This window comes from Zonotrichia leucophrys, chromosome 1 (genome assembly GCF_028769735.1).
Source record: "Zonotrichia leucophrys gambelii isolate GWCS_2022_RI chromosome 1, RI_Zleu_2.0, whole genome shotgun sequence".
In the NCBI taxonomy this organism is placed as follows: Eukaryota; Metazoa; Chordata; class Aves; order Passeriformes; family Passerellidae; genus Zonotrichia; species Zonotrichia leucophrys.
In genome coordinates this window covers 83,798,667-83,822,018 of record NC_088169.1, presented here as the reverse complement: position 1 = coordinate 83,822,018, position 23,352 = coordinate 83,798,667, and the positions used below count along the sequence as shown (strand labels likewise).

The 23,352-nt window shown below is 43.7% G+C and overlaps 3 protein-coding genes across 22 annotated transcripts in view; 2 read left to right on the top strand and 1 right to left on the bottom strand.

Annotated features, from left to right (window-relative positions):
- The first annotated feature begins 454 nt into the window (after window positions 1–454).
- Window positions 455–8,429, top strand: CREBZF (CREB/ATF bZIP transcription factor). Of its 4 annotated transcripts, XM_064719773.1 has the most exons (4): window positions 455–1,453; window positions 2,114–2,191; window positions 3,544–3,614; window positions 7,107–8,429. In XM_064719773.1, the coding sequence occupies exons 1-2, from the start codon at window positions 525–527 to the stop codon at window positions 2,160–2,162; spliced, it is 978 nt and encodes a 325-aa protein (XP_064575843.1). In that variant the 5' UTR covers window positions 455–524; the 3' UTR covers window positions 2,163–2,191; window positions 3,544–3,614; window positions 7,107–8,429. The 4 variants fall into 4 exon arrangements, with proteins under 4 accessions (XP_064575843.1, XP_064575864.1, XP_064575835.1 ...); XM_064719794.1 differs by lacking the exon at window positions 7,107–8,429 and having other exon boundaries at window positions 455–1,535; window positions 3,544–4,622; XM_064719765.1 differs by lacking the exon at window positions 7,107–8,429 and having other exon boundaries at window positions 3,544–4,594.
- A 255-nt stretch (window positions 8,430–8,684) lies between these two features.
- LOC135451017 (transmembrane protein 126A-like) lies at window positions 8,685–14,270 on the bottom strand. 8 transcript variants are annotated; one of them, XM_064719816.1, is made up of 6 exons: window positions 14,062–14,270; window positions 13,648–13,803; window positions 12,228–12,352; window positions 10,233–10,426; window positions 9,509–9,623; window positions 8,685–8,947 (listed from the first exon to the last, which is right to left on the bottom strand). In XM_064719816.1, exons 3-6 carry the CDS (start codon window positions 12,341–12,343, stop codon window positions 8,743–8,745), a joined length of 630 nt encoding a protein of 209 aa, XP_064575886.1. In that variant the 5' UTR covers window positions 12,344–12,352; window positions 13,648–13,803; window positions 14,062–14,270; the 3' UTR covers window positions 8,685–8,742. The 8 variants fall into 8 exon arrangements, with proteins under 8 accessions (XP_064575886.1, XP_064575876.1, XP_064575895.1 ...); XM_064719806.1 differs by having other exon boundaries at window positions 13,648–13,800; XM_064719825.1 differs by having other exon boundaries at window positions 14,101–14,270.
- A 9-nt stretch (window positions 14,271–14,279) lies between these two features.
- Window positions 14,280–23,352, top strand: part of DLG2 (discs large MAGUK scaffold protein 2) — a 990,031-nt gene continuing 980,958 nt past the window's right edge. For 9 of the 10 annotated variants that reach the window (XM_064719541.1, XM_064719525.1, XM_064719532.1 and 6 more), the window contains exons 1-2: window positions 14,280–14,405; window positions 15,076–16,155. In XM_064719541.1, coding sequence (XP_064575611.1) covers window positions 16,137–16,155 — 19 coding nt within the window. In that variant the 5' untranslated portion in view covers window positions 14,280–14,405; window positions 15,076–16,136. The remainder of the gene's footprint in view (window positions 14,406–15,075; window positions 16,156–23,352) is intronic. The other variant, XM_064719509.1, reaches the window with a different exon arrangement.

The following is a 23,352-nucleotide window of genomic DNA, read 5'->3' as shown; positions in this document are numbered from 1 at the left end:
TTTATTCCTTATCGTGGGAGTTCTGCCTGATGTCCTTGTGGCCCGCAAATTCTGCATTCTTTGTGTCCACTATCAGCAGTACATCCTTCTTCCCAGGCTTTGTTAACCTCCCCCTAGATCTGATGTCATTGAAACACGTTGAGCCCTAAACCTTAACAGGGCAATCCTAGCGACAATTCATTTGTCCTTCTAACACCTGAAGATCCCTTAGAGCTCGTTGGCTGCTCGCTGTTCCACGGATCTCCCTTCTCGTGGTTTGGGCTTGAAGGTATACAAAGGTCAAACGCCAAAGAACATCCTCTCTGAAGAAAATGTTTCCATATTCCACATTGGGCGGCAGTTCCCCCGCACTCCCTCACGCCGCTTTCCCGCGCGCGGGCGCAGTCGCGCGGCGCTTCCCCGGCCCTCGCTCCCCCCCCCCGCGCCGCTTCCCGACAGCCCCCGCGGCGGGAGCGCCGGGCCGCAGCCTCGCGCCGCCCGCTGCCCTCAGGCTCCGTCCCGTCCCGCCGGGCCCCGCTCCCGCCATGCGCCACAGCCTCACGCAGCTGCTGGCGGCCTCGGCCGGCGGGGCCAGCCCCTCGGGCGCCGTTTGGCCGCTGGCCGGAGCGGGGCAGGCCCCGAGAGGGCGGGATGGCGGCGGGGAAGGGGACCCGGGCCCCGCGCGGCCCAAACCGCAGCCGCCGCCGCGGCGGGAGCCCCCGGGCGCCTCGGAGCCGCGGCGGCAGGAGAAGGAGGCCGAGACGCCCGGCGGCCCGCAGGAGGTGTGGGAGCAAGAGGACTGGTTTCCGGGGCTGGAGCTGGGAGACCTGCTGGAGGCGGCCCGGCCGGACTGGGACTTGGACGCGGAGCTGAGCGACTGCTTCTGTGGGGATCTGGAGCCGCTGCCCGCGCCGGGCCAGGGCCCGCGGCCGTCGGCGCCCGGGCGGAGGAGCGGCGGGACCGGGAGCCGGCTGAAGGCGGCGGCGGCGGCGCGGTTGAACCGGCTGAAGAAGAAGCAGTACGTGCTGGGGCTGGAAAGCCGCCTGCAGGGCCTGGCTGCCGAGAACCGGCAGCTGCGGGACCGCAACCGCGGCCTGAGCCGCCGCCTGCGAGAGCTGGAGCGGGAGAGCAGCTACCTGCGGGCTGTGCTGGCGAACCAGAGCGCGCTGGGGCAGCTCCTGAGCCGCCTGGCCGGGACCCGCGCCGGCGGGCTGCAGCTCAGCACCAGCCTCTTCAGGGACACGGGCAGCCCCCGCCGCCCCCAGCAGCACCTCCTGCCCGCCGGCGAGAGCAGCGACCACGACTACGCCCTGCCCAGCTCCCGGCCCCGCGGGCTGGAGGAGGCGGCGGCGGTGACTGAGACGGAGGAGGAGTGGGCGGCCCCCGGCGGGATCTGCCTGCACGTGGACCGGGATCAGGTGTCGGTGGAGTTCTGCTCCATCTGTGCTCGGCGGGCAGCGGCCTCCTTCAAAATGTAGGGTCAAGTACCTGCTGCAAGTACTCGTGGGGTTCTCACCCGTAAGGGCCTCGCGTCGCGGCGGAGGAAGCAGGCGATGGTGCGCAGGAAAAGAATCCATGCAGTGGTGATGGGGTGGTATTGGGGGAGATGCAAAGGTGGGGAACCTGGCGCTTACTTAAGTGGCCAGGGTAACAAAAATTCTCTCTCCAACGGCACGTTGGGAACCAGACGGTGGCCTTGGTTTAAGGTCCTGTAGTCTGGCGTGTGGACGGTAGTGGTGTGAGCCTGTTTGGCGATGGGAGTCGCGCAGAGCTGCGTGCAGCAGTGCGACAGTGGTCGTGCAGACTGACACGCGCGTGGTGCACACGCGGAGGTGCCGCCAGAGCCCGTTCGCAGCACTTGGGTGAAAAGATCATGCCGACTTGATGCATGAAGGTGTGCTCGGCTCCGCTTCGCAGTAAAGATAATGCTGACTACCCGGTCTTGAGTCAGATAATGTCTAGCCTGCTTATCCTGAGGAGCCGAAAATGCTTGCTTAGAAAACCAAACAAAAACTCCATTATGACATCGTCACTGGACAGACTTAAGAAAATAGTAATGATCGGCAAAAGAAAGCATGCATATAAAATTGTACTGCATCTCAGTTATACATTACTATTAAAACCTCTCTGACAGTTTCTCTTTTAGGTGGTTGCCCTGCCAGGCTCCGTTGTGTAGGGGTTAAAGAACAGTCGTTTTCCACCTCGCAACCTGGTAAGGATCAATATATTCCCATAATGTGGTATCAGACAGCTTGCTTTGCTTATCCCAGTCTCTCGTAATGACTGGTTCAGAAAATGGTTTCTCTGGTCCTTGGCCTACTCTGCCAAAATGTTTCTAGCTCTGGATGGCAATTACAGTAGAGGTTACAATCACATCAGTCTCATTAGCTGTTTTCCTTTTTTCGTTTTTGAAACAACTACATTGGCTGCATAGTAGCCAATACAGGACCTACATTTTGAATTTTAAAAAACTGCTCATGCATTTGAAATAGAAATTTCCTTTTAAACCAAGTATGTGATGAGTGGAAAAAGGAAAACATGCTAATAAGGGGGATGTGGCATTTATAGTCTTTTATTATAGGGGACTGTCCCAAAAGTCTAAGTAAATTGCTTTTTGAATGAAAAAAAGGAAAGGAAAGTGTGACCTGTTGGTTTAAAATGCTGTCTAGTGTTAAGGATGCACAGAACCATTCAAAAGCCCCTCTCTAGCTTGCTCTAATTCACAGTGCAGAGTTTTACCTGATGAAACAGCCTGAGCACTGGTTAAATCACTGCAGAAGAGTCCTCACATAGAGGAGTTGCTCTTGCATGGACCTCTGAGGAGAATTAGGTTTGAAGAATCAGTGCATCGAAGTAACTCATTACTTTACCTTCCATAAGTAAATCTCTGTGCCCATGCACACTGAAATTCCTATGTTACTTCAGAGTAGCTTTAAATTTTCAAAATATTGCATGTATATGCATGTGCTTAACTCTACAGTAGAGTTCTTAATTCAGCCTCTCTTACAGTATCCAGAAATCTATAACCTGATATAATTAAGCACGGTTTGGAGATGAGCAAATATGTGTCTTGAGGCTAATGATATGAAAAATGCTCCATAATTGCTCCTGAGATAGGAGGAAAAATAGTTTGACAAAAAATAGTGTGTGTTTTCTTGTAGTAGTCAGTGTTTCTCCCTATCACAAAAGATGAGTGGGTTCTTTTTTTCAGTTGTATTATAATGTTTAGGTTGTTTAAATGTATGTCAGTTGGGGGAAGATGGATTGTGAAAATGATACATGTAAAGTGAGGTTTCACAAAGAATACTTTTCTAAAACAGATTAATTTCTAAATTTGTTTAAATGATGCTATTTAGTGTTTCTGAAGTCTTGTTTCTTAAAGCCTTAAATGTTGTGTTTAAGGCTAAGTAGGTGAAAGCATTTTCTCCCTGTCATTTGCTTTATTGGTGCTAGACCCTGTCACGTGTTCATCAGTAGAAAAGGAGATGGATTTTTCTTTGTGAAACATCACTGTGTGATAAAGTATATGTGTATTTAGCATCCTTGTTTTTCTTTATGCTAAAGTGGATTCAGCTGTGTTGGGGCAGAAGAGACGGGACCAGCTGCTGGCCACATTTCCTGCTTTATTTTAAAAGGTAGTATAAGAAATGAGAATAAAGAGGTAACAGGGCTTTTGCTGTCTTTGGTTAAAAAAAAAAGAAGTTGAATGCTGGGATTATTTACTGTCATCCGGGATGATTTTTTAAAAAGGCAATAGTCTGTCAAACAGGTTTTACTCCACTGTATGCAGAATTCCATCTCTTCAGGGGATATTGCCAGCACAAAAGAGACTTAGTGGGATATGTGTGACCTTACACCTCTGTGGTGGCATCAACAGGGCTGTTCAAAGTTTCAGTCTTAACTTGGGTAACTCTGCTGTAACTGAGGGGTTATACCAGTGCACAGGAGTCAGAGTTAACCACCAGGACCTGCACTGACTGATATGCAAAATGGAAATAATTTAGGTTCTACCTAATCTCAACCTGCCTAGCTCAGACCTCATGAACGTGCTTCATTTTTCAGTTTAATGTGCTTGAGGAAAAGAGAAACGCTAATGTAGCAAGCATGGGATGTTCCAGTGGCATTTTTATGGTTACTTCAGTGTAGGAGTGTTTTTTAAGTTAATTAAATATGCATTCTTTCTTGTCACACCACTGCTGAATGGCAGGGTCAGGGACAGTTCTGGCCTCTGCTGTGAACCTGCACAATGCTCTGTCGTGACACGACCTGTGGCTGTGTCTGAGAGCAGCTGATTTTCTCACATGCAAACTGATGTATTGTGGTACAAGAACAAGGTCAAGTCCCAAGAAAGTCAGTGGCTGCAGGCATTTCTAGTGCCTACTGAATCATATTTAAACCAAATAGAAGGGAGGAAGTTATTTGAAACTAACCAACTGTACTATCTGTATGGTGTATTATTAATGTAGCTTTTTGAAGTGAAAGCCTTGAAATGACATAACTTAATACTTGAAAATATATTGTAAATGTTTCTTTGTAATTATGTGCCATTCAGATAAGAATATAATATCATAATAAAATCAGACTTGTTGATCTTTCAGTTTATGGGCTCAAATGTTTTCTTCATCTTTTTCTTTTCATTAATGACTTGGTTCTTTTAACAAAGTGGTAAAACAGGGGAAAATGTTGTTGCTGCTATCTCTGGGTCGTCAACTGGAAAACAAGATAAAATGGATTAGGGTATGCAGGAGAAATGTTCTTGCTCTTCTGTCTTTAAAGGTAATCCTGTGGTGAGGACAACACAAAGGTGTTATTCCTTGAACTGCAGATCGAGGTGTACTTCTGAGAATCAGCACTTCTTGTATTTCATAGTTCTTCATTTTTTATCAATATGGTTATATTTGATCAATGTACCATGGAGGAGTAAAATACTTGCATAAACCCTTCTGTGGTTTATTGGCATCTTCCTCCTTTCTGTTCTATTTTTAGGCTCTGAAGTTTCATGACTGGTTAATTACATGCTGTTGAATCACAATCTTTCATCAAATTGCTGTTTCCACACTAAGCACCAGAGTGAGTGTTAAAAACAAAAGGTTTGACGGTGCTGGAAGGACAGAACGTTTTCATGGCTCTGGAGTGGGCCATGTATTCAGATTTCTGTTAATCTTAAATGCTTTATTTGTACAGGACAGTTTAAAATAGTGCACTGGCTTTCTAGCATGAGGGGATTCCAGTGAAAGTGGTCTGCAGCTTCATGAAACGCAGCATTTCACAAAAAGTACTGCATAAAAATGTAAAAACATACTGGCATGCTCTGCCTTTTTGGCATCTAGTTGTAGAAAATTCAGTGTTTCAGCACTGAAATGTGTTTGGTAAATTGTACATACCACAGAACCAAGTGCTGCCAGTGTTCAGCTGCACAGCTATGCTACCAGCATTTACCCTTCTTTTCTTCTCAACAGAGTCACTTGAAGACTAGTGTTAAAATAAGAAACAATTTCATGCTCAGTTCTCCTTTAGTCCTTTGGAGTTTGATCCTGGTGTTGTGACTCTTGGTAGTGTTCTAAATTAACTTCTCTTTCCTATGAAGAGCTTTGCAGCAGCTGGGAGTTAAATTGCTGCTTCTGTAATCTAGCTGCCTGGAGAGATGATATCAAAGGAAATGCAGGGAGCCATGTTCCAGCACTTGGCATTTCCAGATAATCAGATTTCTCATCCCATTTGTCAAAATTTTAATCAGTTTTCCCTGTGAAACACAGAGATCTTTGGCAAAATCCAAAGGCCCTTTGTACATTTACTGATTTTTAAAATGCTGTGTTTTGTGGTGTTTGTAGTTAAGGAGGTTTTCTGGAATCAGCATTATTCTGGTTATAGGGCTGTATTACTATTAGTTACACTGTAAAATGTCTGAAGGTTATGTTAGGTATGGGAGCTGTTCAAATGGACTCTGTTTAAAGAACACCCTGTGCAAAAATTGCACATTACCAGCTGCTGATTCTACATTTTTTCCACCCAGTTTAAGTGGGATATGCAGATGTGGAGAAATAATTCTGCCTGTGCTCATTAGCAGGAGGATGCCAAGGGCAGGACTTGCACATGTACCAGGAGGATTTGCAGGAGAAGTAGAATACATTGTAATGATGACACAGCATTTAGAATGGTGCATCTGCAAGAAAAACGTGGAGCTTTTTTAGTATTTCTGTTGGCTCTTATCTGTAACTATTCTTGGCATTCTTTTGGCCATAGTTCAGACTTGGAGTAGACTGAAGTCCTTTCTGTGGGATATGTCGCCTGTGCCCGGCTTGTTTCTACCACAATGGTGGAAGAAAGGATCCAACTAACACCTGTTGTCTCTCAGTGTTTGTGGGGAGTTTATTACAGTTGTCAGGGGCCGAGGATTGGTTCTTGGGGGTTGTGATAGGTCATATCCTGTGTATGAAACAGGGAATGGAAGGAACATTCCCAGATCCCTGTGTAGACACTCCTCCACATGTGTGCATGCCAGAACTGGGATAGCATCTTGCTGTCCTGTGGAATTCTGAAACAATTTCAGATTTTATTGATTGACTCTGAGAACACTTCTTCCCCTCAATGGATGGTTTAAGGACAGGTACAGAAGGTGTAACTGAAAAGTTTCCTTGTTCACGAACACACCTCCTTTGTAGACCTTCCTAGTCTCAGGAGTGCTCAGCCGACCTTTGATGTGACTAGCACTGAACATGTAGAGTACACGCCTGCAATCTGTGTGCTCATCAGTGATGCTGGGAACAACCATCAGTCTTTGCAACTTACTAAACTGTTGAGGAATGTAACTTTTTAATATACAATCTTCACCTTTCACTTGAAGAAATGAGTATCTAAATAGGAAGTGGTTTGTCCAGGTCAGACCACTAAACATCAGAACATGCATTTTGGTGACTGAGGATAATTATCACTTCAATTTATACCAAAATGAAAGTAGTATTTGGAAGGGAAGATCCTTTTGAATCTTACCCTTTCATAAGCACTAGAATCTGTTTATAGTATTTTTAACTATATAATGTTAAACACAATAATCAGTGAGCCAATCATTGTCCTTCTTAAAGATACTATTGCACAATAACACCTTTATTTTGTTTTTATTATCACAGGTAAGTGGTTCTGTTGGTTAAAGTCTGGTGGCTTCCGGAGATATGACAATGCACTGTCATGTAAAATACTTGGTCCCTGGGAATCTCCCGTCGGGGTGATTAAGGTAAGGCAGATGGGAACACCACGTGACACAGCAACACTTGGAATCAAGAAAATGAAATGATCTCTACCTACCAGGGACTATTGCTGCTGCTCCTGGGTATAGATAAAGAATGTGTCATGTTCCTGCTGTAATGACCCATTTTTAAGGAAAAGGTAGATAAAGATGATGAAACTCCTTCAATATATTTTCATCAGCATTACAGCATAAATTTTAACTCCTTTCAATTAAAGGTCTCAATGTTGAATTCTTAATTCTCACTAATAAGTATTTCCATGTGCATCAGGGGATGCTAGAATTTTACTGAAGTGACTGTTGACCATAACTGTACAGCTTTTACAGTTACAGAACCATTTAGGTTTGGAAAACAGTCCCAGGACCATCAAGTCCAACCTTTTACTTATCACCAGCTCCTTGACTAGACCATGGCACCAAGTGCCACATACACCTCCAGGGATGGTGACTCCTGCCACCTCCTGGGCAGTCCATTCCAATGCTCAGCAAGCCTTTCTGAAACTAAATTCCTGAAATTCCTCCTGATGTTCAACCTCAAACTCCCCTAGCACCATTTGAGGCCATTTCCTCTCGTCCTGTCACTTGTTGCCTGGGAGAAGCAGCCAACCTCCACCTATGGCAGGTTAGGACCATACCCAGATTGGGAGTATTGCTTCTGTAGAAGAATTCCTGATTTAGCTCTCAGACTGCAGAATACACTAAGGACACCTCATGCAGTAGGAGAGCTGCAGTTTATATTGCTCTATAACATATAGCCAACAGTGTGAAGACACACCTGACTCATAAATGCATTACTCTGGGCCACTGATCTTAGACATAGCTGAGATACCCCAGTAATGGCAGCGGCCCTCAAAGGCCTCTCACCACAGCCCCATCCTTCAGGGAAAGAACTAATTTCAAGGCAAAATGGTTACAAGGCCAGAGGCTGTATTTTTGATATGCTGGGAAGCCTGACAGGACTATCACTCCTGATTGCTCTGTGATAGAAGTGTTCTCCACAGTGTGACCCATCTAATGGTGTACAGGGGATAATCTTGTGACAGAAGTTTTGTGCTAGCTGAATGGGGAAAAGGGAGAAAAATACTCAGATTTTGAGTAGATCTCTAGTAAAACCTTCCTTGATATTCCCTCTTTTAGTTGTGGGGTTTTTTGGGTTGTTCTTTTGGTTTTGTTTTGTTGGCTTTTTAATAAATTTCTATGGTTTGCATTATGAAAGAAAAAACCTCTTTTTCCAAGAGTACTCATTTTTTACAGCTTCTAAAAGCTGTAGCATCACCTTAGAACCAAACATTAAGCAGGAACTACAAATGCTTTTTTGCCTCCCATTTCCAAAGCAACACACCTGTCTGCTATTCAAGTGTGTACACTAAACTGAGCGTAATGAAAAGTTTAACCTGCACTTAAGTTCAAAACTTAAAAAATGCCAGTGCAGAGAGTGGTTTGGTATTAAAAAGACACAGCAACACTTTTTCTTGTTTATTATGGTTACTTATCCAAGGCAATTAAAAAGTTGCTTTACTTCACTCGGGTAGCTCTTCAGGATCCCTGCTACTGTTCATCTGCAGCAGCATTTTGATATATATTCCGTGCTGTTTAGTGGCAAGATATAATCCAGTGAGAGCCTGTACCAGTATGCCCAGACTCATCTTTCTGAAGACAGGCTGAGAAGTTGTGAGCCAGTAGCGTAACAGGTTTTCTTTCCCTGGCAAGGGAGTTGACATATACCTAAACAACAGAAACAGTGGTAGAAACTTTTTTATCCATGTAAGTGTCAAGATTTAACATAAATATTTATGTAGATGGTAATTTTCTCTTCTGCTATGTTAAATTCACCTGGTGGTACTGAGCCCTCTGCATAAATGCTTTAAAACATCCTGACCATGCCCTGGTCTCACTAAACCTTGCCATGCCCTTGCTGTGCTCTGAACTACACAGAATGACACCTGTCAGGGGCTTTGGCTGCTGGGCACTGCCCAAGGTCACTGAGGTCTCTTGGCTGTCCAGCCACCACTGCACACACCGAGGCACAGCCAGGGAGACTTGGAAGGCTCCTGCTAAACACAAGGGCTTCCCCATGGATCACTTTGCAGATCTTATTTCACCTTGGTGTAGCTCTTACAAACTAAATTTTGTAATTAGATTACCTTAATGTATATCTCCTTCCACATCCTAAATGTCTACAAGAAGTCAAATGTGCACAGATCAAATATCTACAGAATTTACACTGAGAGCAGAATATTTTACCCATAAATACATTTCACTCAATACATTGCAGATAAGACATACCTGGCTGCAAGGCTTCCATTCAAGGGGATAGCCAGGAAAATGGGATAGAAACCACCCACAACAGCACCTACTAATCCTCCTCTGATCACAGCACAGACCTCACAGTTCAGCTGACCTGCGTGGCAAACCATATTTCACTGTCAGCATCTACACATCCCCCACCAATCAGTTTATAAGCTGCATGCAAGAACCTGAAAACAGGCTCTTGACAGAAACTTCCAAGCTGTACAGGTATGCAAAAAATTATAAAGGAGAACTCTTTTAAAAAACAACAACAAAAAACCTCAAAACAACAATAGAACAGTCCCAAAACAAAAACTGAGACAAACCAAAAAACAATCACTCCCACTCCAACCTATGAGGAATTTATCATTCCAAAGCTGACCTTCAAATGAAATTGTACAGATGGGGGGAAATTGCACTGCTTTGTTGCAGTCACTTTTACATGACTGAGTGAAAAATGCTGAAATAACTTTTTTAGAAACATATATAAACATATATATCTCCTTTCCCACTCCACTTTGAGAACTCACTGCTGTCCAATGCATTCTCATTCTGTTTTTCAAACTCTGTTTTACAACTGAAGTTTTTCAAGACCACAATAGTTTAAGAGCACTTTTCTGCAGGGAGAAAAAGCTCCTCTAGTGTTCCCTTGTGTACAGAAAGCAAAGCCCTTTCAAAAAAAAAAAAAAAAAAAGAAATGAAGAGGTGAAGAGGTGTTTACCTGAAAATAAAGGGTCATACACAAAAGCTTCATAAATTGCTGCTGTTGAAAGAAATGGAATAACAGCCATTGGAAGAGCAGACACCAGGGAAGCCTTTCTGACATGTAGGATGCTCCTGAAGAAATTATTTGCTGCTAAGCCACATAAGCTTGAATTTGCTGCTAGGAAGTATTTTCCATGATTACAAAGGTTCCTGTGAAAGAAGGGAAGTCGTTTCAGCAGCTGAGAACTGTAAAAAAGTTTAGTTTAGTCCACACTACAATTCTCTTCTGAAAATCCTGCAACAAGGGTTAAGGGACATAAATCTCTCACTGATGCAAAATGGACAGTAACTGCTTCCAAAAGCAGCCAGGGCAGCATCCTTTGTTATATGCCTGAGTTTACACACACTTCAAGAGAGAAGTGACAGGTTGAGAAGCTGTTGCTACAATTTTTTCCCCCCATTATTATAGTTAATGGAAACTTCATTAAAGCTCTCCTTATAAGCATGTTTCTAATGATAATGTTTTCTGAAAAGAAATGAGGAAATATATATACAATAAAATATATAACTTTAAAAAGTCAAGTCAATCTACTTATAATTTTTCTACATTTTAAGGTTTTGAGTAATATTAAGCACTACAGAAAAGATTTCAGTGATGTACTTGCTAGTCTCAAAAAACTTTAAACACAAAAAATGTCAGACATCAAGGACACCAACTATGTCTTGTTTTGAGTAGGAAAATTCAAATTTTACCTTTAAATGAAACACAGGCAAACATGCTAACAAATACGGAGGACTGAGATTAAAATTTTAGCAGCATATTTAAGTACCCAAAACAAAGCAAATTAATGTACCCAGGACCAGCAGAATCTACTTAGTGAGATACAGAGCTGCTAAACTGCACAAAAGAAAAGGAGGATGGAAGAATTGGGGTTTGTGGCTTTTTGTTTGAGCTCCCTCGTGTTAAAAACATGTGCTTGGCTAAACAGGAACTCTCAGTTTGACTGCAGCTTTCCTTTCCAGACATCAGTGAGCTCCCCTTTGGATACAAGCTCTAAGTCCTGCCAGTGACTGGCAGCTACTTCTTTCCAAGGCTGAGCAATCCATAAGTCCAGAGTTTCTATCCAGACATTACCACATCACTGCTGAGTGTCTGCCTCCCCTGCTCTCCTGCAGAAGGAGGAGCTTTGGAGGCTGAATGTGAGGGCAGCAGATCCTACACAAAGTTGCAGCCTTTGATTTCTCACCTGTGTGGGGAGGCCCTCTGTTACTACCAGCAGCTTGTTTAGCCAGCAATTTAGTCCTATTTTAAAAAGAATATAAATAAAATAAGCTTCTGATTACTCTTATTTCTAAAAAATTTATCCAAGCTGATACACACATACAAATGGCTCATAACAGAACCAGCTCAGGTCCAGTAAGGTTTTGCAGTGACATGCAGTATCACAACCCAAAAGGTCATTTGTGAGGCCCAGAAGGCATTTAGCTGGCTTTGTGCTGTACAGAACCCTGCTGGTGAGCCTGCAGGACTCCAGCTGACTCCTCCACCACCAGCTGGACTCCTTAGTCTCGCCTTCCTGAAACAGGGAGCGGTGCAGAATGAAATGCAGAAACCAGCAGGATGATGCTCACTCAGTTCTGGCCGCAGGCCAGCCCTGCTGGACAGAAGATGACTCCAGCAGAATCATATTTCAGTTTCCTAGAAAATTTTTTAGCTCTAGCACAGGAGTGTGAGAATGCTGAGAGCCAGTCAGGGCTGATCAGCCATCACAGAACCCTCAGCACTGGGGAGCACATGCTAGAAACCAGTGGGGCAGGGCCAGAGCCAGCACTGAAAAAACTATATTGAAGAAACATAAAACAAGTCTTCTGTTCTGGACAAAAACAGGCATCTTCAAAATTAACTAATTTTGGAACTGCAAGGAGAATTTGTAATAGAAGAATAAGGAAAAAGAAAAGCCTTCAAGACTTGAAAAGTCTGATGCACTTCATTTATTTTACCAGCACTTACTGATCTGCTTTAGGAAGCTCATTGAACATCTTTTGTATGATTTCCATCCGCTTAAATCTTTCCAAAATTAGTCTTTGCTGTGGAGAATCCAGTTCAAGAAACTCTCTTCCTGTCATCTTGAAGTTCTGGATCATAAGGGAAAAAAAAACCCAGATGTAATCCAAGTTACATAGCCCCAGTATGAATCAAATAAACATTTAGACTCTTTGCCACTATGAATCTCAAATACATTCCCTATTTTGCATGGCAATACTCCAGGTTTAAATTGATTTAACTGTCAAAGAGACCTGTAAGAAAAAACCCAGCCAAATAAGTCAGAAAGCCTACAGTTGCAGTGGGTTTGTGTGGCAAGGTTTTGGCAGCAGGGGGATGCAAGGGTGGTTTCTGAGATGCCAGGAGCTCCCCCATGTCTGACAGAGATGTTCCAGCCAGCTCCAAGACAGACCTGCTGCTGGCCAAGTCTAAGCCCAATTACTACAGTGTGTGGGGAAGTCAAGAAAGGCTAAAAACTGTTCCAAGACAGTAGCTGGAAAAGAGGAATGAGAACACATTTGAGGAGCAGCCCTGCAGACCCTAAGGTCAGTGCAGGAGGAGCAGGAGCTGCTCCAGGTGCTGGAGCTGAGAACCCCCTGCAGCCCCTGGAGCATCCCATGCCAGAGCAGCTGGATGCCCAAGGAGGCCATGAGCCAGGGGGAGGCCTGAGCTGGAGCAGGCTCCCGGCAGGATCTGTGGCCACATGGGGAGAGGAGCCCAAGCTGCAGTGGGTTCCTGGCAGGAGCTGTGAGCCCATGGGGAACCCACACTGGAACAGCCACTGCTACTGAAGGACTGAGCTCTGTGGAATGGACCCACACTGGAGGAGTTCATGGAGAACTGCAGCCTGTGAGAACCACTGCTGTTGGAGAAGTCTGGAGAACTGTCTCCCGTGGAAGGGACCACCCACTGGAACAGGAAAAGAGTGCAAGGAGGAAGGAGTGATAGAGACAACACGTGATGAACTGATTACAACCCCCATTCCCTGTCTCCCTGCACTTCTAAGAGGGAGGAGGACAAAGAGAAAAACAGCAGTGAAGGGAGGGGTGGAGGGAAGGCGTTTTAAGATTTGGCTTTACTTCTCATTACCCTATTCTGATTTGATTGACAGTATATTCAATTTCCCCAAAGTTTACTGTTTTGACTGTAATGGTAATTGGTGAGTGATCTCGTGTCCTTACCACAACCCCTGAGCTTTTATTCATACTTTCTCCCTGTCCTGTTGAAGGGGGCAGAAAGTGATAAGAGCATCTTGGTGGCCACCTGAGGCCAGCCCTTCACAACAGCTCTTGACAACACCTGGAGTTTAGTGATTCAAGTGCTTCTTTTCCTGCACGTTTTAGTGCAGAGGAAATTCTCCCAGACTTACTGTGCCAATCACACTTACCCGAAGTTGCTGTTATAAGGTGAAGGCCGTGTCCTAAGCCCTACCTATGGGACCGAGCCTGCTTCGGTTGGGGCTTGGCAGGATGCAGCAGCGGAGAAAGCGGGCAGAGCGGGCAGGATCGCTTCAGGCCGCCCGAGGAGAGGCCCCAAACCCCTGCTTTGGGATCCCACAGACCGCACGTCACAGAGCTGTAAGCACCCCCTCTCCCCGAGCCTTGTACACGCGCCTCTCCCTGAGCCCTGCGCGCCGCTGGAGGCGGAGGGACCCTCCCAAAGCCCCGCGGCCCGGCTCGGGTCAGAACCCTCACGCCGGGAAACTGCGGCTCGACCCCGACCTTCAAGCCCCACCGCTACCAGTCGCTGCCCCCGCACCGCGCCGACCATCCCGGCCTCCCTGCCGGGCTCAGGCTCTGACCTTGAGCCGTACGGACGGACACGACCCCGCCGCCCTCACCGAATCGCTCCCGCCGCCTACAACATGGCTCCTCCCACCTCACGCCCTGTCCGAGGGCGCCGCCATCTTGCTCGCTCACATGACCCAGGGCCATCCAAGGCCGTCTGTGATTGGGCCGTTGGCCGCCGGCCCAGCATGGCGGCCGCCGATTGGCCCCGGGCCGGCGGGCGGGGCCCGGCGCTGGTTGCCGGGGCGGCGGATGGCGGCGGCGGCTCCTCGATGGCGGCGGGGCTGAGCGCGGATCCTGCACCGGCGGCCGGGACGCGGGGACTCCCCCTTCGGTGCGGGGGGGCCCAGTCCTCGGGGTAACCCGCTGATCCCTCCCCTCAGCCCGCGCCCTTTCCCCGCCTGCCCCTCAGCCCTCGGAACGCCCGCTGCCCCCTTCCCTCGCCTCCGGCTCCTTTGTGCTCCCTCCCCGTCCCGCCCCCTTCGAGCGCCCCTCGCCCCGGCTGCGTCTCGCTTCGCCCCACCTCCAACCCCTCCCTCATCCCCTCCGCTCCTGCCCGTCGCTTGTCCCTCAGCAGCCCTGGGGGGAATTGTCCTCGTCCGTAAACCCAGCCTGGCTCCGGCAGTTCACCTGCACCCATGGCAGCCCCCCAGCCCCCTTGTTTCACACAGCCTGTGTGCCTTGTTGCGCCTCGGAAAGCAGCAGGCGGACCCCTTTGGGTTCCAGAGCGCTGGGGGAGGGTGGAGTGGGGAGGGGATGAAGGGGGCCAGCCCCTGAAGGATGCGGGGCCGGCAGATCCCAGCCGCGAGCATCAGGGAGCGGAGCAGAGCCGCCCCTTCCCCTTCACACGCACAGGTGCCGCGTCCCCAGAAGAGGATGCACGGCAGAGCCCTGTCCTGTGCGCCGCAGCTCCTCGTCCTCGCGGGGAAGGGAAGCGCTCGGAGCTTGTCCGCCTTCCTCAGACTTCTCCTGAACCAAGTAGATGAGGAAAATCTATCCCGTTTCTGTTTCTCTTTTTGTTTTTCCAGAAAAAGGGGGAGAGAGAGAGAGGCTGATACTGAAGCCAACCAGCTGCGCTTCTGAGTGGGAAACTCCGGACTGATCTCATGGCTTGCTTTTTATTTCATTAATACTTCATTATCTCTGAAAATGAACCTTTTGTGAAGCTCTTCTCCTAACTCTCCTTATTCCTCTTTCACGAGGTGGCTGCTGCTGTTCAAGGGAAGGAATGGCATGAAGTAAATGACTCCAGTACAAAGCAATCTGCTTTGCCCAAGTGCCCAGTGGGCAGCACTGTCACTTTAATAATTCCAGGTCAAGGGATTGCTTTCCTCGTTTCAATCCTCTCTTTTAATACATGGGAGGATCAGAGGGACATTAAAGACCGTAAGGCTGGGTGGCTTGCAGATAATAAAAATGAAAGTGTCTGCCCAGTGACTTCTGTTGGGTAAGAGGGTGATATTTGAAGGCTCTTGTCTGGTGAGGAAAAAGGGATCTTTTCAGTCTGCTGTGTAGTCTCCTAATACGTAGCTAGCAAAATTAATTCAAGAAGTGAAAGAGCTTAAAGAGGCGCTTTGGATTGTTTTTGTCTTCCTCCTTATTTGGATTACTTGGGCGTTTTTGTCCTGCAAATAATATGTTTTTGAGCATGTACAGGTGGAGTATTGAGACAGCTGACTAGAGATGGACTGTGCCTTAATTGTATTGCATAAAATCTTTTAATTTTCAAACTTTGCTGCCAGAAGAGGAGTTATAATAAGGTTTTGTATTGCCAAGGAACGTTTGCTCTTGTATTTTTATAGAGTCAAATATATTTTAAAGAAATTGAAAGCATCTCTTTAAAAAGAATCAAAAAGCTTCTTTTTCCCCTCTTTTTTTTTTTTTTCTTAATTGTGGAGAGCATCGCAAGTCCAATCCAAGGGAACAGCAAGTATTCATAGAAATGAAGACTGAAGATGCATTTCCTTACTGAACTGTAAAAGTGTTCTGCAATAGATAGTCAGTTCCTGACCTTGCAGAGTGTTCCAGTAGTACTTCGTTAGTACCTGTAAATAAGTGCTTGCAACCAGATTCAGAAGTAGGAAGAAGAATGCCAGTCAAGAAGAAAGGTGGGCTATGAAGCTTCATATCTCATATTGTGTCTTCATTGTGTTAGATTGCTGATTTCTAGTACTTAACCATATCAAATTAAAAATGCTTTCACGGGGAATGGCAATCGTTTTTCTTTTGCGTTGAAAATGGGAGAAAAATCTGTGCACTTAGAATAATAATTTTTAAAAGTAACTTTATGCTGTGCTTTAAGATTTACGTCAAATTTGGCCTCAAATGTTTTTTTGTAAAGATCAGCTGTCCAAGATTTTGAACAGGCACCAAGAGAAAAGCTTGATGTTTAACTTTGTCAGAAGCCTCTCTTACAAATGCTAATAAATTTGAAAACCACAGTTTAATCTGTTATCTATTTGTGACACGTTTGGCGGATAAACATCAGCTATCAGTAGCAGCAGAAAGAAATAACAAAGTTTCAAGGCTGATTTTAAAACCAAGTTACGAGAGCTGTGTTTTGAAGGTGATTTGAACGTTTTTTTTTTTTTTTTAATGTGATTTTAATTAGCTTGAATTTCCATGCTTTAGTACAATATAAAACTACTGTCTTTAAGACTGTAGTAGGGCAGCATTTAAGAAAAGACAAACATACATTTGGCCTCTTCTCACCTCCAGTTTGTGTTTGCACTTTTGGAAAATGTGGCTTCCAGTGATCAAACCACAATTGGGAAGTATATGAAGGCAAATTGTTACTCTGAAAATACTCACCAACTTTAGGTTATTTCTGGTTTCTTGCAAACTGGACACTGATTGAAAGTTTCTGAATATGCGAATAGAGTAAGGGTCATGGGAACTTTTTTTTATTCAGCTCATCTGTCCAGATGTGCCTGGGTCTAATATATCCCTGGATCTGATGACACAAAATGTGGGGGAGAGGGCAAGAAGTGAATGTTACAAACAGAAATGAGGATGTAATCAATGTGACTTTGGATTCTCTTCCGTATAGGAATAGTCATTACTTATTAGTTAACACTTACTATATAAATAATGATAAAACACACAGATTGCTAGAATTATTTTCATGAAAAAAGCAATAAATGGGATTTTGTGATTGTGTTTTCAAAAATGACAGTGTAGAAATGAAATTTCAAACCTGAAATATTTTAATGAATGGCCTTGTCATTCATGGAATCACTTGGCATTATGTGTAGTAAAGGTGGAAACGTGTGTGGAGGAGTTCCATTCCTAATAATTCATCCTGCTGTGCTGTGTAAAAGTGTCACCCTGATGTACTGGGGAGGATTCTGTATTCTACCTGTTTACAGAAGGAAAACTGAGGCTTTTCATTATTTAAGTTTTAATCCCGATTTAGGTGATTTACACAAAGGATGTTTCTGGGCCAGATGTTCAGCTGTAATTCAGTTTCCGAATACTCGCTGCAGGACTTTAGGGGTGAAATCTGACAGGCTCCTTTGTGCAGAAGTGAGATTGGCAATCACAGCAGTCCCCTCTGGCCTTAAAAATCTCTGAATTTCCTGTTTGTTTCCAGGCATTTGGGCTCAGTCTTAGTGTACACCAAGGCTTGACTTTGATGTTACAAGGATGTGTGTTTTGGCAACATTAAAATATAAAGTCAAGAGACCCAAATGTTCCCCTTGAAGTACTTTAAATTGTCACATCAATCAGTGTACTGAAGTTGCCAGTGTGAATGTATTTGATTATTAAAAGGGTATTGTTAAGAATGTATTTAAGCATGTAAATTGCAGTATTAAAAATGTTGGCGAATCAGCAACTTCATTGTGATTTTGAGCGACTTAATTTGTCTAGTTCATGCAATAGACTTTAACTTTCTAAATGTAATTAAAAGCATGCTGGCAACTCAAAGCATTTTGCCGTTTTTAAAAAGATTGCTATTTTTTCAAGTAATGCCTGTTAGTTCTATGAATATTAGGGAGATTGAGGGGATTTTTCCATGTTTGGTTTTTGGAGGTTTTTTTCCCATTTATTTGCCTTATGATTTTGACAGCAGTTTGTGGCTAACTAGTTAGTATTTCTGATGATGACTTACTTTCCTTTCTTGGAGAAAATTTGGGAGTTCATGTCTACCATCCTGCCCATCGAAGGCATCTGTAGAAATCTCAGTGGGATACTCTCTTGCAGGCTGTGCAGAAGTATTTCAGTATCAGCATTGAGGACAGGATTATCCCTCTCCTTGTCAGCACTTCTTTCTGCTTTGCTATTTTGGATTTGATTAAAATATTCTCCTAAAATCAGTATGGAGACAGAGAAACCTGTGAAACAAGCTTTGAAACATAGTGATATTTATCACTGGAAGTTGTTGCCAAGCACTGTTTTCTTTGACACTGGCCAGTTGTGGGTCTTTCTAAAGAACAGTTGAAGCATTTTGGGAACTTACCTTTGAAATAGCTCTCACTTCTAGTATGAGCCTTCACATTTCACATAGCTTTTCATGTAATTTACACTTCACCTTGCTGCTTGCTGTGATGCCTGCCATCTTGCTTTTAAAAGTCCAGGCCTGTATAGTTAGGAAAAAAATAGTTTGCTTAATAATAAAAATAATATCACTTATAGGAAGCTTTAATTTATTATGGATGCGGGGAAAAAAAAGTCTTGGTTCTGGTCATGTGTCAGTATCTGATTTCCATTGCCTGATGTGCTGGAGTGAAAATATTTTGGTTTTCTCACTTCTGTGTGGAGGGCAATGAGGCTTTACCTTCCCAGGAATGTTCACAGAAGTGACATGCTTGCTGGCAGTACCAGCAAAAAGCAAGGCTGGAAAGGGACTATGGAGTATCCTGTGGTGTTGGATGTGCTCCCTATAGTTATGGGGTGAGATATTGGAGATATTGTATGGATTGGTGCACTATTGCTGCACAATTAAACACAGGGCTCTTCTATTTGGCTTTTGCTCATCTCTAATTTTGAAGTGCACCTAAAGTTTTAAATCAGACAAGACAGGCATCTGACTGTAGTTACAGAATGATTTGTTAGACAGTGCCATTTAGAGATGGAATGAGATGAACAATTTTGAGAAGTAAATAAATTCATTATTTTTGCTTAATTTTTACCTCTTGCAAACTAGGATGTTTCTGAGTAGAACTGTGAATGGAAATACTATGGAAATTCTTGAGGAAGGCTTTGCTTCAAAGTCAAATTGTACTACCATACAGAAGAAGTGGAGTTAGGGTTTTGCATGGGTTTAGATGTCTGCTCTCCCTTCCTCCCTCCCTCCCTGAGTTACTTAGCTTGATTTCTGTTAACTGTAAGGGACTATATTTAGATCTGTAATTGCACATATTTTGGATTCATCAACAGAATAGTTAATAGCAAAAATGTTACTGTAATTCATTCATATCTTTCACAGTGATGGAAAGAACTAATTAAATCCATGCTCCTCTGTGATGAGGAACAGACTCCAGTTTTGGAGCCCTGCTTGTGATTCACACAGAGATGGCAGGAGCACCCACATCTGGATGCCTGGCTGCTTCTAGACTAACCCTGTCATCCTCCTTGCACATCTAGCTGTGTCTAGGCAGTCAGAGGTACGAGTGTTGAGGTTTGTGCTGCCCTCATGGCACTTTGCATCTCTCAAAGGGAGAGGGATTGCCCCTTGAGTTGGATGAAACCTGTGGGCTGCTGTTAAAACCATCTTGACTTGCCCCACCTTGTTGCCCGTTTATAAAGATGTGCTGATTCTGTCATGGAATAACTTTTTGCATCATTCCTTTTATATTAAAAATGCCACGACATGTTTTATTGAGCACATCAACGTCAAGAATTAAAATGTGTCAGTCTGAATCCATGTGGACAACTTCTGGGCCATTTACAAGAATCTGACAGATGTGCTCTGTGAAATGCTGGATTTTGTAGTGGTAATGCTGACTTTGTGGCTGGTCTGTTGAAAGGAAGGAGTCTAAAAACAACTCAGCAGGAACTTTTAAAGCAAATTTCATAAAGGACTGGACAAAGCTAGCTCCCATTCATGCCCTAGTTCACTTTCAAGGTGGAAGCTTCTTTTTAGCTAACAAAATTTAAATTTAGGATCATAACTTCTTGTGCTCAAAAATCTTGAATGTGGTTTTAGTCTTCTTACATCTTACAGCAGCAAATCCAACATATATTGGAAATTTTCTTTCTTATTTACTTATAACAGGTAATTAGTATTACAAGATTTTTGTCCTTTCAGTTGCTGAATAAGAATTCTCAAATAAGTATATGGCTAAAAAGGTTACTTCCTTCACTCCAAGTTTTGTTCAACTACCTCTCAGTTTTTACAGTTATTTTCAGTATGGCATCAGTGCAAATTTTAGTTATGCTTGCAGACTGGAAAGCACAATTTTAGATTTCCAAGAGTTAAACAAACAAGTGTCAGAAAATGACTGTCTAACCCGTGCCAATTTTCACCACAAAGCTTCGATTTAAAGATGTCACTGCTTTTATGGCAGTGAGCTTTTTCCAGCCAGACATTGTTTCTGCTGTGAGAAACAGTGAAGTATTTTGCCTACAAAAGGACTAAAGGAGCAGGCATTTTACAGAACAAGCTTTTGTTATATGCATGCACACTGCAAAGCTAAGTGGACTCTGGACTGGGAATAGTGAAATTTATGCTCTTTTTCAGCCCTGCTGTTATTCTAGTACTTTTCAGATGTTTAATGTAGATCCATCCCATTTTACATGCCTCACCTAGGTAGGGTGCCCAGCTTTTTGTCCTGGAGTGTTGCTTTGGTCAGCAGAGAGAGATCTACCTCCAAGGGCATTTTAACACACCTAAGATCTCCATTGCCTTCTGGACAATTGTCATTTTCTCAGGGTATAAAACACAGGGTTACCACACTATAACTCCCTTACCTCAGTTTGATGATGTCTCATTCTCTCATATAAATTTTAGTGGAATAACATCTCCTTATCTGAGATATTTATGAGAGCTGACACTGTGTGTTCTGTGAGAGCTATAAATTAACACTATTCATTATTTTAGGGGAGGGGAAAAGTGTTATAAATTATTGTACTATTAGTCACTGGGCTTGGAAGCAGCCACAGTGTTGGTACAAGCACAAGAGGCAGCTGTGCATCCTCTCCTCTGTTCCTGTTAAGTGCGTATTGCACTCAGTAGAAGCAATGGTGTCTTGCATTATAAGCATAATCTTTTTCCTGCTCATCCTCTCTTCTTTCCTTCTGAATTTGTTCCAGATGGCCAAGCTAGATGTCAGAGGGTAACCATGGAGAAAAAGCCGAATTTGTAACTAGTGGCCAAAAGTGATAAAAGATGATTTTGCAGCCACTGCTTCAGCAAAATGAGAAAATCTGCCTTACTCAGATATGCTTATTTTGGTCAGGTCATAGCAGGTTCCTGCTTCTTGGAGGTATTTAAGGTCTGTTTCACTGTGGTATCTTCCTGTATTTACTGTGAATTAACACAGTGCTGAACAACAGCTTTATAAAAATAGAAATAAAGGTCATGTTTTCTCCTGCCATATTCGTCCCAGAAAGAGCCAGCAAGGCTGCCCTGACATAATGGGTGATGGCAGTAATAATCAACATACAAAATATTTGAAGAAAACATTTGCTCTTTATTGGATGTGGTCCCGAAGAGTTTTTGGTGGCAGAACTTTGCCAGAACAAGTCAGTGCAATTGTCCCTAAGTCTGTCTTCACTTTTGGGCTGAAGAATTTAACACTTCCTTCAAAATGTATTTATCATGGAATTGAATCATGTAGCGTTCTCTGGAAAGAGGGAATCTGGACAGTTTACAGTTTCACAAGCAAGAAACCAGTCTTTTCTGATTTCAGATGCTCCTCTCCCCTGACTGTATGGGCATATCTCACATTATGCTGTAGTGGAATAATTGCAGGCTCCTTCTGGTTCAGATCTAGGTGTTAATTACTATGTTAACACTGCCTTGCAGATGGATGTCTGCTAAGCTGTGCCTTTAACCAAAAAAACCCTAACCAAACAACCCCAACCCAAGGTTTGCAAATCTACAGACCCAGTTGTTTAATGTCTAAAGTGTAAAATTTATGTTGTTGCCTGAAGGTGCATGTTGGTTTTTTTTATTGACTCAGAGATTCTAGTATAATACAAACGCTTTTAAATTAAAAATTCCAACGTGGATGTTAGAAGATGTAAGACCATAATGCCTATTTTGCTAATCAATAAAGGTAATTTGATCTCATTCCTTTTTTTTTTTTTTGCATTACTGGAAAGCATTTGTGTTACTGAATTATTTTCTTTCATGTAATATAATGATTCTTTTGTATGAGTTTGGAAGTTATTTATTCCTGAACAGGCATCTTTTTCTTAGTTTTCTGTCTCACTCCAGTTTTCACATTTATGTTAATTTTGATACTGAATGTTCTTCTAAAGGAAAAAAAATAGCTGCTGTACTAAGTGTACAACTCCTGGTTTTTACTCTTGCAACTATACATCAAGTTCCACTAGTTTTGTGTCTTGCATTCAATTAGATTGTAAGCTCTTCAAAGCAGGGCACTCTGATAATTTTGCATTGTTAAGATGTCAATTTACATTTATTCAGCTGTATAAATAAGAAGTTTTTATTTGGCATGATGTCATTTTGAGGGTTTGTGGCTTCATTTTTCATTCTGTCTTCATATTTGCATTGTTGATTTAACATTAACATTTGTACACCTAGATTTTAACATTATGACACTTGAAAGGCAGAAACAAGAAGGTCAGGTGAAGCTACTTGTAATTGCAGGGTGTCTGGTTTTGGAAGGAGTCTCAAGGTCCCAGGATCTCCTCATTCTGTTGTCTGAAATTATAAACAGGTCGCCTGTGTAGCCAGGTCACCAAACTGGAGCAAGGATTGTTAATGAACAGGTCCTCCCAGGTTGCCTTCAACATATCTGGGAAAACAAAACTCATTGGAAAAAAGGAATAGCCCTGGTGTAATAAGCAGCTGATATCATCAGTTTCTAAAGTCTTTTTGTGGTCCCCTGAGGAGAAGTGATGCGGTGGGATGAATTTGGGTCCCAGAGTGAGCCCCTGATTAGCACTGAGCACTTCCTTATGGTGAAGTGTGATACATAAGATTAACAGCTTATACGCGAAATACTGAGTATTTTTTCAATATTTAATTGTAGGGATGAGTAGAGAAGACATGTCAGTGGGATTGCAGGGGTCGGATAATCATCTGGGGGCCCTGAAGCAGGAATGTAGCTTTGTTTTCAGGATGCTTTCTGATAAACAGAAATGCTGGAGTAAAGTTTGTGAGTTTATGCTGA